The sequence below is a fragment of the Vipera berus genome, assembly GCF_964194415.1.
Source record: "Vipera berus genome assembly, chromosome: 1".
NCBI classification, from domain to species: Eukaryota; Metazoa; Chordata; class Lepidosauria; order Squamata; family Viperidae; genus Vipera; species Vipera berus.
This window is the reverse complement of record NC_138202.1, coordinates 100,217,408-100,235,230: the sequence shown is the minus strand read 5'-3', so window position 1 is coordinate 100,235,230 and position 17,823 is coordinate 100,217,408. Positions and strand designations below refer to the sequence as shown.

The window sequence follows — 17,823 nt, the reverse complement described above, 5'->3', positions numbered from 1 at the left end:
CACATGACCACGGAGACGTCCTCGGACAAGCGCTGGCTCTTCGGCTATGAAACGGAGATGAGCACCGGCCCCTAGAGTCGGAAACGACTAGCACGCATGTGCGGGGGAACCTTTACCTTTACCTTTTTATCGATATTTAATGACCTTTAAATTACACTGTTTACTTTGGAAATTTGTCTTTTAAATTAATTGGCTTATCATCTCATTTGAAATAAAAAACATTTTGTACAGGAAGATTTTGTTTTAGTATGGATCATTAAGATTTACTTCAACAATAAAAATGGAACGTTAGACCTAGAACAGGGGTCTTCAAACTCGGCCCTTTTATGACTCGTGGACTTCAACTCCCAGAATTCCTCAGCCAGGCATGCTGGCTGAGGAATTCTGGGAGTTGAAGTCCACGAGTCATAAAAGGGCCGAGTTTGAAGACCTCTGACCTAGAAGAATAAGTTTTCCAAAATGAACTCTAGGCTTAGTTGCATTTGGTATTATTGGGATAAGATTCAGAAATGAAAGTGACTGATTTGGAACAAAGGGAATCATGACTTTGAAAGATAGCTTTGCCCTGTAATGTGACATCGTAAGACTTTACTTTCAAACTATATTGTATATTCAACTATAATTAAAATTGTTTAACGAATCTTGTTTATTAATAGAAATATCTGAATTCATTTCAATGAAACAACTCACAAAGTTCACAAAACAGCTCAATAGAATAGAATGACCTACACTTCCTTTTAAAAGTATAGCAAAAACATGTGCTTTGCATATCTTTTCAGAAACTGATATAATATAGCCTTCCCAATATTTTGCTGTCCTAAATTTATTTTAAATAATTCAAGGCTAGTATACCATGGCTCATTAGACCAGTATTAAAGGTAGCTCTTTAGAATGACATGAAAGCAGGCTGGGTGATTTTGGGCCAGTCACTCTGTCTAGCCCGTCTCACTTCATATGGCGGTTGTGGAGAAACTAGGATGAGGAAGCTTTATTAGATATGTCCGTCACTTTGACTTTTTGTAAAAATAATGAAGACAATATTTAAAAAATATTTTTTAAAAATTGTACAAACCTGATTGCCATAAGTAATGCTTTGGAATTGAAATATCTTTCAAATATCCACTAAATTTTGAAAAGACTCAATATTTCATATTTGATCTTTATATATGGGCATGCTTTCTGTTCTGAACCGTACAAAACAATGAAATTTAGTTTAGAGATTTATATTTCTAAAAATGAATGGAATTCCTACTAGTGGAAATGGAGAAACATAGATTAAAAAATAACATAGCAAAAGTTCAGTTTTAGGGCACTGTGAACTCTGAATACATTTTTAGCTCAGGAAATTCAATTTTCTCAGAATTACTGGAAATGTAACATGAAGTTTCTTAGTACACATATTTCAATAATGCAAAATTATGCAACTTTTTGAATTATTGTTTTAAACCAAGTGTCCATTCTAATTTATTTAACGTAAATTTATATTTTTTCTCAATATTAAATTTTCAGCTATATGAAAATTAACAGACAATAATATTATAAACCTGAACTACAGTGACTAGTAGATGTTCCACAGACTAAGAATGAGTTTTAAAAAACTGATCAGAGGGTATGGAACTAGAATAAAGTTTCCCATAATCCATTTGGCAATAAATGCAATGTTGTTTTTTTAAATTCCATTTATATCCCGCCCTTCTCCGAAAACTCAGGGCGGCTTACAAGCTTAGCAGTAGCCTTCATTCTATGTATATGCCTGCTTATTAGGGCTTTCACACACACCCAAGCGGCATTATTACAAAGTCAGCTTAATTGCCCCCAACTATCTGGGTCCTCATTTGCATCTTTACAAATAGTTATGAAAAAAGAGAATGTGCTACATGATTGCAACCTACTGAGGCAAAGGAAACCTAGGGATAAGGATGGAGACAAACACAAAACCCATGTACAATACCTTGAATCTCTATGATAGAAGAAAGAAAAAAGCATATCAGACAGGAAACCCTAATCTAAGCAGCAATTTTAAGAGAAGTAATAGAAATGCTGTTTATCACTTTTATCAAAACCTGTGAAATTTTTTATAGATATTTAATAATTATCAACTTTGTAACTCATTAATTTCATATGTGAGCTAGTTTTTTATATGACACATGACAATGAGTTTATATTGTTTATAAGGTTGCTTTTACTATGAATCAAACTGTTATCAGCTTTCAACAAAGAACATGGAATGCCACTTTATAAAAATAACAAATGTAAATGTACCTAAATCAAAAATGTAAAACAATTAAAGTTTTACAAAAACAAAGTTTTACAATATATCCCCAAATCCCCCCCCACCCCAAACCCCCCCACTTCGCCCCCACTTCCCAGAGCTAAATACAGGATTATAGTTATAATAATCATATTCTAAATAAAAATTATGTAAATATACAATTAACCAAATTCATAATGTGCTTTAACTCCCCTTTAACATAACTACAATCAAAGTACCAATAACAATATCCCACTAAAATCTACTCGTAAGCTAAATGGAACTTTTTAGTCCCATATTTGTTATGAATATAATCTATCCATCTCCTCCAAACTGAAATATATCTTTCCTGCGAATGATCTTTCAAATAAGCAGAAATCTTAGACATCTCTGCAAGATTCGAAACTTTAAACACCCATTCTTCTATAGTAGGCAAACTATCCTTCTTCCAATATTGTCCCACCAGTAACCGTGCTGCTGTTATCATATTCAACATCAAATTAGTTTCTTTAACATCACAATCTACAATAATACCCAATAAAAACAATTGCGGAGAAAACTTTATCTTTCTCTTAAAAATCTTTTGAATGTTCCACCAAATTTTGATCCAAAAAGCTTTTATATTTCTACAAGTCACCACATGTGAAAATATGTAGCTTCTAAACTACCACATCTCCAACATTTAGGCTGTAAATTAGGATACATATTAGACAACTTCTTGGGATCCAGATGCCATCTATAAAACATTTTATAAAAAATTTCTCTTAAGTTTTGGGCCTGAGTAAATTTAACATTTCTGACAATTAAATTCTATATATGCTGTAATATATAGCATCAAGAGCTTCTGTGAAGTCATTACCTATTTTCAAAAGGCCACCAACTTTCTCTGAAAGTTCCTATTTACTGGTACAGATAGAACTATAATTTAAAGAGAAGCCTTTCTGTATATATATAATAAAACTTCAGAACTGATTGCTCTTATTGTAATCTTTTCTCATAGTACAACTGCATCTTAGCCAAGAATTCATTATGCTAAATTTTTGAATCACATCTCTAAAAATATTTTCCTGACAATGTGACTCTTACAAGAAACAGAAAAAAATGTTCCCACAGTATGCATGGAAGTATTAAAACACCAAAATAATGGGTTATTTTGCATATCCATCCACAATTTATGTCAGAATATCATTATCTTGTTTATAAGTACAGGAAGCTCACAGTTAGTCTTGCATGTGCAAATGTATAGTGATAAGAATTTCCTTTTATGGCTCTGAACCAAAGAACTATGTTTACACTTCGCCTTACTGTATGCACGAGTGCCAGAAAGCCTCTATGCCATATGGCTGCTGTAACACTAAAATATGCCTTATTCTGGATGCCAGTCTAAATATGCACAATGTCTGCATGTGGGATTTTAAATATTGTATATAGATGCAATTATTGTATATAGATGTAATTATTCAGGGAGAATACTATTAAAATTGATCCTATTGTATGGAATTCATTCATGGCATTGGCTTCTACACAGATGTTACGCTTGTCAAACTGAAATGGTTGATTAAATTGGATTGACTGTGCCTTGATCCTTTACAGTGCAGATAATGTATAATCCATACATTCCTGGTGGGAATTATATACTGATAGTCTTTTAAGTAATAAAGTCTTAAGAATTTTTGGTGGAAACTGAAATGAGTTCCCTTCAGCTCATGATTTAAAGCTAGTTTATGAAATATGGCATATTTGGATGCAATTAAATCAAAATTATCATAGCCCAGACCTTTATGCATACATCAAATTGTGCACTACAATAAAAATGTTATCATTACTAAAAAAGAAGCCCAGCAGTTCTCAATTCACAGAAAGTCTATTACTTGTACAATTTCTAATTGAGAAGAAAAGATTATCTTCAAAATTTGTTCTGTTCCCCCACTCGTCTTTTCTGGCAAATTTGTGATATTATGAATTCTTCCTCTCAAAAAATGAACACCAGCAGTACCGGACCTATGACATAAGGACAGACACCTAAATAATATTATATGTAAAGTTATTTTTCCATTTTTAAAACTTGTTACGCTGAATGTGATAATCACACCAAGAAATCATTAAGTTTCTTTCCCTGACTCTTTTCAGAGCTTTGAATAAAATTTAAGATTGCATTTAATGAATAGCAATGCCATACCTAAGGTGTCAAGAAAACAATTCTGAAATTAAAAAGCTGGTGTGATTGATCATGAAAGGATTTACAAAAGTCATGAAAATGAGATGGGAGGCTATTTAAATTTAATAAATAAATTTAAATAGTTTTATCTTTAATATTCACTAAAATTAGACATCACCTATTTTACTTTGCAAATATCACTATATAATATCTTGACTTCTACAAACGAGTACAAATATATGAGATACATCAAGTGAGTTTGCATGATAAAACCAAGCCAATGATGGACCAACACATACATAAGTGAGTGTATCTAAGAAGCTAGATTAACCAAGCTAAGTGCTTTAGGATACTTGCTTCATCTGCTATAGAGAAAGTTAGGTTTCTGAAAGTTAATAAAATCAGCATTTGTTTTTAGATTACCAATATATTAGTACTTGCCATTTTGTAGGCAAATGAAGCTCAGAATTTCACATTCACATGTCTTACTAAGTTCTAATACTCAAAGCAATCCAAATGATTCACAATATAAATTTACAACTGAAGCTAAGCTAACCTTATGGTACAGTATGTTGTACAAACCCAGAATTAAAACTTTATAAACCCACACAACAGATCAACTTACCAACTCTATTCCTTGTGGAAAAGGAGTATCATCCAAATCCTTTAAGGGAAATCTCTGTATTATTTTCCCCAAGCCATCTGCTGAGCCTACAAATAAAAGGAAAAGACAAATATCAAAATGAAGTTCTAGAATTTTATTTTTCCCATAAAAAAGTTATCAAAGAAATAAACTGCAAAGTAGTGCCATATTATATTAAGAACTCTAAAAACTAAATGCTGTTTTGAACTGACAGCATTTAGTATTTAGAGTTCTTAATATAATATTTGCAACTGACAAATTATTGCTGAAGATTTTAGAGTTTAACAATAATTCAAATAACATACTTTATTCAAGACAAATCACCTTACTTATAACAATTCTGTTGCACACACTGTGGATGCAGTATTAAGATACATATCGCATCCAATGTAGACTCCTAGTCTTAGATATAAATAAAATGAAAACTAATGCTATAATGTAATTTTGCTTTAAAAAAGTATCTGAATAAAGTTCCTATGATTCCAGCATTGTAACAAATTGCCTTTCCATATGTTTATCATCACTCTAAGTAACTAGAGAAAAGCAGCGACGACATATTTTATTCCAATATAATATAATGTGTCATTTGGAAATGAAAAAGAAATTACTCACATTTAATGTAAAGTTTTCAAAAGCACATTTTTAAAATCAGAATTGACACTGAGTGCCACAAGGATCTATCTACACCACAACAGATCACACTTCAGTTCACATTGCTTACATGAACACATTTAACCCTCTTATTTTTAAAAAATAATCAGATCTCATTTAAGAAAACGTTCTACTCTTGAAAGCCATACATTTCCGTAACCCTGTGGATACTATTCCATTTTTTTCTGTCCCATAAAAAATGATATTGTTTCACACAGTGAAGCGCCTTCATTCTCTTTCCACTTCTATAATCTGTACATTTTTCTACCTAACAGAGTATAAAGCTAATAAAAAACTGGAATTAGATTAGCACATGAAACTAAGAAGATTGCAAATCAACTTTACATTTCCATGTCTTCCTGTGCTTTAATATTTGCATCTGTTCAAAACGGGGGACCTTGAATTGTCTGCACCCAAATCTGCATGATTTCACCTTTATTTATTTAGCCATTCATTCATTTTGGATTTTTTTTTCTTTACTGACATGATGAATTTTAGCCCAAGCTCTTCAGGCATTCTGTGTATCAAATCATGGAATCTATTTTTTGCTGCATAATCATATAGAATACTGTTGAAGTCATATCTTGATCTGATGATTTGAGATTTCTTTAATTTTAAATTGTGATTTTTGCAAGAAACTGTTTGGGATTTGATCCTCCGTTGACATCTGGTCTTGTTTTGGTTGACTGAACATACTTCCTCCCACTTGAAGATCATAGTCAAATTGATTTTGGTGCTATCCTTGTGTAGAGTCTTCCTTTATATTGTTGGAAGAATGTATTTCTACACACAATAAATTTATTAGCACAATTACACAATTTTCTTCATTTAGACCAGATTTTTCTATTAATTTGTAACAGATAACTTTAATTTTAGCATTCCAGTCTCCTACAATTAGGTATGGTGTTAGCTTGCAGAGTTGACTTCACAAGTTCAATTTTCATTGCTGCTTCTATGGTTGGAAGAACCATAGGAGACATTAAAATTTGGATCACTGTAATGTTGAATGGCTTGCTTTTGATAAAAAAGGAAATTGAGCTATATTTTGGGGTTCTAACTACTGACTTTGACTCAGCCTTATATTATTAATGTAACTTGATATGATTTTTTCACGTTCACAGTTGAATTGATAATCCTTTGACAGTGTCAGTCTTGTGAGTTAGCCCAGACAGGAACCAAACCAAATGACTCATTCACTGTAGGGTTACATTAACAGAACCTTGCAGGTCTGAAAGTACAACTGTCTCTTACCCATCTGTTCCCTTGACTGGTCTTCCTCCTGTCTCCCAAGATCATTCCCATATACCATTACAGCTATGAAGTGACCCATTCAAATCCATTTCAGGTCATTGATTCCCAGAAATCAGTCTACATCCATCTGATCTGATATTAATTTGCTCTTCGTTCATACTTCTGCTATTCCTCATAACGATATACTTAATTTTGCAGCAAGAACTTTCCATTAACCTTCCATAAACATCAGAATACATTTTTGCTTTAATCCACCCACAGTGTGAATACTACTACTACCCGTAAGTGTTCTTTGGATACTTTCTGACAGGAAGGATTTATCTTTCCTAATATTTTAGTCTGATCCCTTGTCTATGACATGTCCATCATGGATGGTCTTTTGAGGGGCATTCACTCCCAAAAATTTAACTCTAGGGATGGGCAATCTTTTTACCAATACAAGATATCAATAGCTTCCTGCAAAGCTATTTTTCTAAATACATGGTTATACTTCTAGTTTAATTCCTTCAACACTTATTTAAAAATGCTACATTATAGAATTACAGGTAATAAATTATTTCTACTTTATAAGGCAGAAAAATGTAGAATTCATTGAATGTTAGATTTGTAGTAATTAATAAATTAAGATGCAGCGCTTGCTTGCACATACTGTAGATCTGATAAATATTTACAATATACAACAGAACAATTAGCCTTTATTATGGGCAAAGACCAATATAAGGAAAGTGGGGTACAAAAAAATTTTGAACACAAAAAATACAGAAATAAAAATTACATAAAAAGTATAAAAACAAAAATAAAAAATAAAAAGTCTAAAAAATTATAGCAGTAAATAGGCATAAAAACAAATTAAATCTATCAAAGTACAAAAGACTTTTTAATGATGGTCTAGCTACTCATTAAAATTGATTTTGACACACAAAATTGATTTGACACGTATTGTTAAGTGTTGCTGTGCAAAATCTAGCAAAACTATAGCAGGACTAGTATCTGAGTATAGTAACTGTAGCAAGACTGGTATCTGAGTGCAGCATGGAGGCGTAAAACTGTTCTGTGTGCCATGGGTACAACAAATTTCATACAATTAACTCAATTGTCATGATTCAGTTACCATATGATTCAATGTAAATGTTACTATATTTACATAATTCTTAGAAGGATGAATAAATATATCAGGTTGCAAGTTTAAATGCACAATCAACTAAAAAGATATTCAAGAAAGAAGAAGTCTGGTCATGGCATATTGTTTGTAACATTCAGTGTTATAGAAAAAAACTGAAAGCCACCTGTGCATTTTATTATCTAGATGCACTTTTCAATTATGGATAATGATGTTCTCTTTCTGTGCCTTTGAGACTAAATGGCTGTAGTCTCCTAACAGCATAATGCAGTGTTGAAACTATATTAATCCTTGCTGATGCCCAAGAGTAAGTGTATTGATAGAGGATGTGGGACAATTGACTACAATAGTGTTTGTGATATAGATCTTGAATCTGAATATGAGCTTGCAAGAAAGTACTATAAAGGTAATTTTAGCCTTCATCCACATAACCATACTTTCCAAATCAAAGTCTGTTCTACTTTGTTCTGATACCATCTTAATTACTGTGTCTAAGTCTGCAAATCACACTCTAAGAAGAATTCAAAGAAAATGAAACATTTTAAAAGACAGGTAATATTAGAAACAAAATCCTAGGATGAGAGATTGAAGGAGCTGGGTATGGTTAGCCCTGAGAAAAGATGATTCAGTGAGGTCATGACAGCACTCTCTATTCTGGATCAAACTGCTGTATTGTGATTGATCCCTTTGTTAAGACCCCTGTGCTGGTTTACATAAGCAGGTGTTATCACTATTAACAATTCTTTCCAGATAGCAGAACTCGTGGAAACACCTTTTATCATCTAGGAATACCTTTATTTGCATGTAGAGTAGATTACAGCTTAGATTACAACTAACCAGTGAAACAACCTGCCTCCAGAAGTAGTGAATGCTCCAACACTGGAAGTTTTTAAGAAGAGACTGGCCAGCCATTTGTCTGAAATGGTATAGGGCAGACATGTCAAACACAAGGCCTGGGGGCTGGATCCAGCCCGCGAAGTGGTTTCATGTGGCCTGCGAAGCCATCCTAGAAACAGTGAGGGAATGGCCCCCACTGCCTTGGCCCTGGCCCAGAGACCCTCTTTCTGCCAGAGACCCTCAGATCTGTCCCACTCCTGCCCCATAGGCACCCTTGATGCGAACGATGTAGAGCTGGCCATGCCCACTCAGTAGGCCATACCCACTCTAGCCATGCCCACCCATTAGGCCACGCCCACCCTAGCCATACCCACCCGGCCCCCTGAGGACAACCGCAATGCTGATGCAGCCCTCAATGAAATTGAGTTTGACACCCCTGGTATAGGGTTTCCTGCCTGAGCAGGGGGTTGGACTAGATGACCTCCAAGGTCCCTTACAACTTCTTCTTCTTCTTCTTCTTCTTCTTCTTCTTATTATTATTATTATTATTATTATTATTATTATTATTATTATTATTATTATTATTATTATTATTATTATTATATCAATGTACCCAAAAATGCTTCAAAAATAAAATGATTTTATCAGATCTAGCATCTACATTCCCTTTAAAAATGCAGACTATACAAATTAAAAAGTAAACAAACAATCTTGAGGGTAATGTACACAGTGAATTCTTCTAATGTTTAGATATAAATTTGTGATGACCTCGATTATTCCTACTCAGACCTATGAAGATCTGACTGCCATAACATTCCTGGCCATAATAAATTTATTAGGTCATTGACTCTAACAAACTTTAACTGATTTCTATGGATTCTTTCAACTATCCATTAGTCTCTTCTTTTTGCAAATCTCAGATTATAGAACTTCTATCATACTAAATATGAAAAGACATATATGTGATTTTAGTCTTAAAAATGGCAACACAGAAATTATTAGTAGTGAACAATTCTGTTAGAAAACTATTAAAAAAATATAGAAGACAGTTTTCAAGGTTAACAGATTGATAATGTTGAATGGCAATATTCCATATAGTGTATATTATAAGGCACATTCCAATAAGTAAATCACTGTCAAACTGTGCTCGGTTGTGTTTTGCCAGGTTGTAATGCTCGCTCAATAAAATCTAAAACTGGGAGCAATACCCAAACTGATATTAATAAAAGAAAAAAGGCAGGAAAAGTAAAGAATGAGTGGCAAGAAATACAAAGTGCCTTGGAAAAAATACAGTGAGCTATCTAGACTACAGTATTTTAATCCTTTTTTAAAATAGTTCCTATTTTAAATAAATTGTTTGATTCATCTGATTAATTTGTACTGAATTAGGGTTGGATGCTTCAGGCATATGAACAGTTGCAGGTAAGAAATCTGGTTAATCTTTTTAATACTATAAAATACAATGTCAACTATGGTTCTGATATTTGAGAGCTTTTGTAGGATGAACAGAAGTGTCTTCCACAATACTTTTTAGATCATTTTTATACTTATTTTCAATCCATTTGCCAATGACATACACACTTTTCCTCCTATACATTAATGCAAATAACCCCACTGAACAAATATGTTTTTAAAATCTTAGGACAAAATTGCAGACTGGTGAGAAAGGTGAAAACAATGAAAAATACCATTACAGAGTAGAAGCTTGTCCATGCAGTTTTATTTTAGCTATTTATTTGTCAAATTTATATAACCATCCATCTCACAAACAAGTGACTCTGGATGGTGAACAAGATTAAAAACAATTAATATCCTGTTATTATATAAACAAAAATATGAAATCATAGTTGCCAGTTCTTTAGCTGCTGTTGGCCTCCATATAAATTCAGTTGTTCCCAAGAACCTAGATGTTATAACGCATATATGTGCACATCCAAACAATGTGGCCTTTTATAATTGACAGATGGAAAGTTTGTCAATGCACAGATTTTCTAAGTGCCATCCAAGATTTTTTGGCATGGCAGTCAGTTTGCCCATAACCACTGGTATCACCACAGACAATTTATGCCATAATCTTTCAATTTCAATTTTCAGATCTTTATACTTCTTCTCCAGTCTTTGTCTACTATGCTACAATCACTTGAGATTACCACATCAATTATCCACACTTTATTCTTTTCAACCACAATTAAATGTGATATGGTCCAAGACTTTATCAGTTTCTATTTGGAAATCCCACAATATTTTAACCTGTTCATTTTCAATTACTTTTTCAACTCTACATCCTAGTATAGTCCTAGAAGTGGCAGCTCCAAACCCAAAGCCATTCGATTTTGTCGCAGTTCAGTTGAAGGGTATTCTTCCCCATTGAGACCCTCATAGCCTCCAGCCTTTTAAGAAGACAGATTATTTTTTAAGGTTTACAACTGTAGCCATCATATTAAATATTTAGAATAACATATCATGGTCATTCTGCCCTCCTATATCTCTCTTGATTATTAAAACTTGGCCCCCTCTGGGGGAAAAAGACTCCAATTTTTAACATAAATAAACTATGTTTTCCTACTTTTCTTAAATAAAGACTTATTTCTTCTGGAACTATTTGAACTATTTAACTCTTTGGGCTTTCCAAACTCTTCTAATTTTTTCTAGCATATTACAGATTTGATATTTCATGTGTTACATAGGTTTGATATTTCATGTGAAGCTTCCATCCCAGTTTAAATACACATTTTACAAAAGGATACAGCACAATATACTTTCTATTCATGCATAATGGGTAATTAGATGTTTAAAATATAAAAATATGAACATCAAAAACAGATGTCAAGCAAAATACATTCACAATGCACTATTTGCAATTAAGACACATTTTCTTATGTCTTAAAACATTTAATATATAAATCATAATACAAAATTCTACAAATCATATGCAAGTTATTAAAGATCTAATAAGGTCCACTTAAATATGTTTTATTTACATAATACAATAGCTGAATTGCAGCCCAACATTAGCATTAGTCATTGTTGTTGTTGTTGTTGTTAGTTGCGAAGTCGTGTCCGACCCATTGCGACCCTATGGACAATGTTCCTCCAGGCCTTCCTATCCTCTACCATCTAAGCTCACGCCTACTGCTTCAATGACTCCATCCAGCCACCTCATTCTCTGTCGTCCCCTTCTTCTATTGCCCTCGATCTTTCCCAGCATTAGGCTCTTCTCCAGTGAGTCCTTCCTTCTCATTAGGTGGCCAAAGTATTTGAGTTTTAGCTTCAGGATCTGGCCTTCTAAAGAGCAGTCAGGGTTGATCTCCTCTAGGACTGACCGGTTTGATCGCCTTGCAGTCCAAGGAACTCGCAGGAGTCTTCTCCAGCACCATAGTTCAAAGGCTTCAATTCTTTGGCGCTCAGCCTTTCTTATGGTCCAGCTTTCACTGCCATACATTGCAACTGGGAAGACCATAGCCTTGACTATACGCACTTTTGTTGACAGGGTGATGTCTCTGCTTTTTAGTGTGCTGTCTAGATTTGTCATGGCTTTCCGCCCCAGGAGCAAGCGTCTTTTAATTTCTTGGCTACAGTCCCCATCTGCAGTGATCTTGGAGCCCAGGAAAATAAAATCTGTCACTACCTCCATTTCTTCCCCATCTATTTGCCAGGAATTGAGAGGGCCAGATGCCATGATCTTGGTTTTCTTAATGTTTAGTTTCAACCCAAGTTTTGCACTCTCCTTCTTCACCCGCAACAAGAGGCTCTTTAGTTCTTCTTCACTTTCTGCCATTAGAGTGGTATCATCTGCATATCTTAGGTTGTTGATGTTTCTTCCGGCAATCTTAATTCCAACTTTTGATTCATCTAGCCCTGCCTTTCTCATGATGTGCTCTGCATATAAGTTAAATAGGCAAGGCGACAGTATACAGCCTTGCCGGACTCCTTTCCCAATTTTGAACCAATCAGTGGTTCCGTGTCCAGTTCTCACTGTTGCTTCTTGGCCCGCATATAGATTTCTCAAGAGACAAATAAGATGGTCTGGTATGCCCATCTCTTTAAGGACTTGCCAGAGTTTGTTATGATCCACACAATCAAAGGCTTTAGCATAGTCAATGAAGCAGAAGTAGATGTTTTTCTGGAACTCTCTAGCTTTCTCCATGATCCAGCGTATGTTAGCAATTTGATCTCTAGTTCCTCTGCCTCTTCGAAATCCTGCCTGTACTTCTGGTAGTTCTCGATCCACATACTGCTGGAGTCTAGCTTGTAGAATTTTAAGCATAACTTTACTAGCATGAGAAATGAGTGCAATGGTGCGATAGTTTGAACATTCTTTGGCACTGCCTTTCTTTGGAATTGGAATGTAAACTGATCTTTTCCAATCCTGTGGCCACTGTTGAGTTTTCCAAATTTGCTGGCAAATTGAGTGTAGCACTTTTACTGCATCGTCTTTTAAGATTCTGAATAGCTCAGCTGGAATACTGTCACCTCCACCAGCTTTGTTGTTGCTCAGCTTTTCTAAGGCCCACTTCACATTCTAGGATGTCTGGCTCGAGGTCAGTGACCACCTCATTGTGATTATCAGGGACGTTAAGCTCATTCTTGTATAGTTCTTCTGTGTAATTTTGCCACCTCTTCTTAATCTCTTCTGCCTCTGTTAGGTCCCTGCCATTTTGGTCCTTTATCATGCCCATTTTTGCATGAAACGTTCCTTTCATCTCTCCAATTTTCTTGAAAAGATCTCTGGTCCTCCCTATTCTATTGTTTTCTTCTATTTCTTTGCATTGTTCATTTAAGAAGGCATTCTTATCTCTTCTAGCTATTCTTTGGAATTCTGCATTTAATTGGGCATATCTTTCTTTTTCTCCCTTGCCTTTCGCTTCCCTCCTTTCCTCAGCTATTTGCAAAGCTTCCTCAGACAGCCATTTTGCTTTCTTGCATTTCTTTTTCTTTGGGATGGTTTTGGTTGCTACCTGTTGTACAATGTTGCGAACCTCTGTCCATAGTTCTTCAGGCACTCTGTCTATCAGATCTAATTCCTTAAATCTATTTGTCACCTCTACTGTATATTCAACAGGGATATGATTTAATTCATACCTGACTGGCCTAGCGCTTTTCCCTACTTTCTTTAATTTAAGCCTAAACTTTGCAACAAGAAGCTCATGGTCTGAGCCACAGTCAGCTCCTGGTCTTGTTTTTACCGACTCTATAGAGCTTCTCCATCTTTGGCTGCAGAGCATATAGTCAATCTGATTTCTGTGTTGACCGTCTGGTGATGTCCATGTGTAAAGCCGTCTCTTGGGTTGTTGGAAAAGAGTGTTTGCTATGACCATCGTATTCTCTTGACAAAATTCTATCAGCCTGTGCCCTGCTTCATTTTGTACTCCAAGGCCAAACTTGCCTGTTATTCCAGTTATCTTTTGGCTTCCTACTTTAGCATTCCAATCCCCCATGATGATAAGGACATCATTTCTGGGTGTTAGTTCTATAAGGTGCTGTAGGGCTTCATAGAACCGGTCAATTTCATCCTCTTCAGCACCGGTGGTTGGGGCATAGACTTGGACTACTGTGATATTGAATGGTTTGCCTTGGATTCGAACTGAGATCATTCTGTCATTTTGAGGATTGTATCCCAGTATTGCTTTTCCTATTCTTTTATTGACTATGAAGGCTACTCCATTTCTTCTGAGGGATTCTTGCCCGCAGTAGTATACCTGATGGTCATCTGAATTAAATTCACCCATTCCTGTCCATTTTAGTTCGCTGATACCTAATATGTCAATGTTTAGTCTTGTCATCTCTTGTTTGACCACGTCCAGCTTTCCTTGATTCATGGATCTTACATTCCAGGTTCCTATGGAGAAAAAATCTCCTTTCACCACCAGACATATCCACAGCTGAGCGTCCTTTCGGCTTTGGCCCAGTCGCTTCATTCTTTCTGGCACTACTAGTACTAGCCCTCTGCTCTTCCCCAGTAGCATATTGGACGCCTTCTGACCTGAGGGGCTCATCTTCCAGCATCATATCTTTTTTTCTTTTTACTGTCCATGGGGTTTTCATGGCAAAGATACTGGAGTGGGTTGCCATTTCCTTCTCCAGTGGATCACGTTTTGTCAGAACTCTCTGCTATGACCTGTCCGTCTTGAGTGGCCCTGCACGGCATAGCTCATAGCTTCATTGAATTATGCAAGCCCCTTCGCCACGACAAGGCAGTAATCCATGACAAGGCAGTAATCCATGAAGGGGAGCATTAGTCATATGTAATATCAATTTAAGGACTGTATTACAAAATCTGGAACAATATAATATCTATAACACACAAATTGAAATGAAGAATCAGCCACAATTGCAATTTAGTTTTAGACCTTTCTGCTTAAATAGCACACACTAAATATTAAAATTCTGGGGGGGAAATCTAGCTTTTGAATCTCATTTCCTCTCAACTCCCTTCTTATATAAATCTCTCCTATTAAAGGTCACATGCCATCTCCTGGCTGCCCTCTAAATTCCAGGAGCAAATTGTTAGTGCAAGTTACATTCCAAATTAATGAGTTCTGCGATAAGCTTTGCCTTTTCCCCCCTGTGAGATATAAGTAAAAAAATATCTAAATTGAATTTGTTTTTAACTCTGTGTTTAGTCAAGTGCAAATAGTTAATATGCGCATGATGACAAGCAAAAAAGATATAGAGATACATGCATATTGTATAATGCAGCAGCACAGTTGTGTTGTATAAATAGTATGTTACAAAGGTTATATTGTTTGGAGTTCATATTACTCTTCTTTTTTACTATTTTTATTTTATTCATAAAAAAGTTAAAATACAAATCAGTGTTTACTGTTGGGGTGATTCGGGATAGATAGCGACAGAGACACAGAGAGACAGAGAGAGAGAGACACACACACACAGAGGGAGGGAGGGGGAGAAAGAGAGAGAATATCAGTTGCTCAAGTTAAAATTCTGGGTCCTGGCAGCAATCTGGAAGGAAATACTCCTTCAGGTAGTTTAACCTAAATGGTTGAAGGCTTTACAAGTTAATTCATATGGCAAAAGCATAAAGTTGGTGGAAACATCATGCAGTACTTTATTATCAGAACAATCTGTCTGCATAAAAAAAATTGCTCTTTAATGAGACTGCACCTGTTACTAAACTCTAATGTGAAAAAGCTATTCCTGGTGAAGTAATTCTGAAATATTTGGGTCTACTAGAAGTTAGTTCATAAGATCATGGAATGCTGAGGAAGACTGTCATTAAAGAAATAATTAAGACCAAATGCGTTATTTCAAATTGTTGATAACTGCAGAAGGCACCAGAAAGTCGATGACTCCAATTAGTAGGGAATGCACATTGCCCAAGAATAAGCAAAAAGTTTCAAGGCCACTTGATAATTGGAGTACAGGGAATCTTCAATAGAGAACATAAACAAAAGTCTTTCATTTGATAGATACTGTACTGAAGGGAAAAAAACCTTTTAAAATTGTGCTCTGCATGTGGGGGTAAGAAAGCAGGCCAAGAAAATCTATAGCAAAGCTACATATTAAGATAAAAAAGAGAGATAACCACAGATTTGCCTAATGCCACGTAAAAAATAAAATAGTTTTTAAAATGCTTATAAACACAAAAGATTATAATAGCCAACTTTCCTGCTGTGGCAATATACCCAACTTATGCTCCAATCCCCAATTAGCAATACTAACTATTGCTACTACTATTACAAATAATAAAGGCAGGATATTGAATGAATGAATAAATGAGTGAGTGAATGAATGAATGAGTGAATGAATGTAATAACAATTACAAGAATACAACAAGTCATAAAAAATCTGTTCTAAAAAAGCCATCTAAAAAGCAACTTGGCTGTAGAACAGTTGTTGTATGAATAACTGGGCATCTTTTCAGTTGGTGTTTAGAAGACAACAGTGTGGAGCCAAGAAAACTTACCTTGGAAGTGAGTTGTATGCTGAGGTCCATCATTGAGAAGGTCCTATTCCTAATCACTCCAACTTCCATGGCAATCTAAGGACAGCCTCATATATAGACATTGTATTAACCTAATCTTATAATCACATTTGTATGGGTCATTGTGACTCGACCATACCTCTCTAGAATCAGACATAAATAGTAACACAATTGGAGGGGTCTATGACAACTCGCCACGGCTAACTTGTTGTAGCCAACTCACCATAGCCAATTCACCACCAGACTTACCACGGGACAAGCGTTACAATAATATCAAAGAAATAGCGCAATATAATCCTTAAAGAATGGATGCCAAAGGAAGGACAAAATGAAATGTGAATGAAAAAAATTAAAATATTTTTAAAATTATTTTAAATAATTAAACTGAATTATTGAATTGTTCCACAATGAGTTGTCCTGTGGTGAGTTGGCCATGGTGAATTGTCCTGCAGCGAGTTGGCCATGGCGAGTTGGTTGCCGCAAGTTGTCCCATTCCTCAACTGGAGATAGTAAAAAAAATATTTTGCCAAAAAAGCCAGATCTTTCACCACAGATTATAAAGCCATCCTAGTAACTTTTGGATAAGAGAACCATTTCAATTCCCATTGCTTTCTATTTACTATCAGTGCTGTATAACAAAGTGGCAGAAGTATACTTCTATTCAATTGCTTTTGCTTATTTCATCCAGCAATGCATCCTTCTTTCCTTCTAACTGAACAAATATTTACTGCTATTCTACTAGCATCTGTTGATTTCAAAATTTCTCCATCTATTTTCCTGTGTTTAGTAAACATTCTACCAATGTACATAAATTCATCCATTTGTTTTATGTTTTACTATTTATGTATAACTTGTACTCATTCCATTTCATTTGTATTGTCAAACATAGCTACTATAATTTTGGTCTTCAATAAATTAAGTTTCTGAGCCTAATTCTCATTGGGTTTTTTTTTTTAAAAATTCCATT

General features: G+C 34.9%; 1 protein-coding gene across 2 annotated transcripts in view; it reads right to left on the bottom strand.

The window, feature by feature from the left end:
• SBF2 (SET binding factor 2) overlaps window positions 1-17,823 on the bottom strand; it is a 248,125-nt gene that overhangs the window by 177,733 nt on the left and 52,569 nt on the right. For both annotated transcript variants that reach the window (XM_081335708.1, XM_081335707.1), the window contains exon 2: window positions 5,035-5,120. In XM_081335708.1, the coding sequence (XP_081191834.1) occupies window positions 5,035-5,120 (86 nt within the window). The remainder of the gene's footprint in view (window positions 1-5,034; window positions 5,121-17,823) is intronic.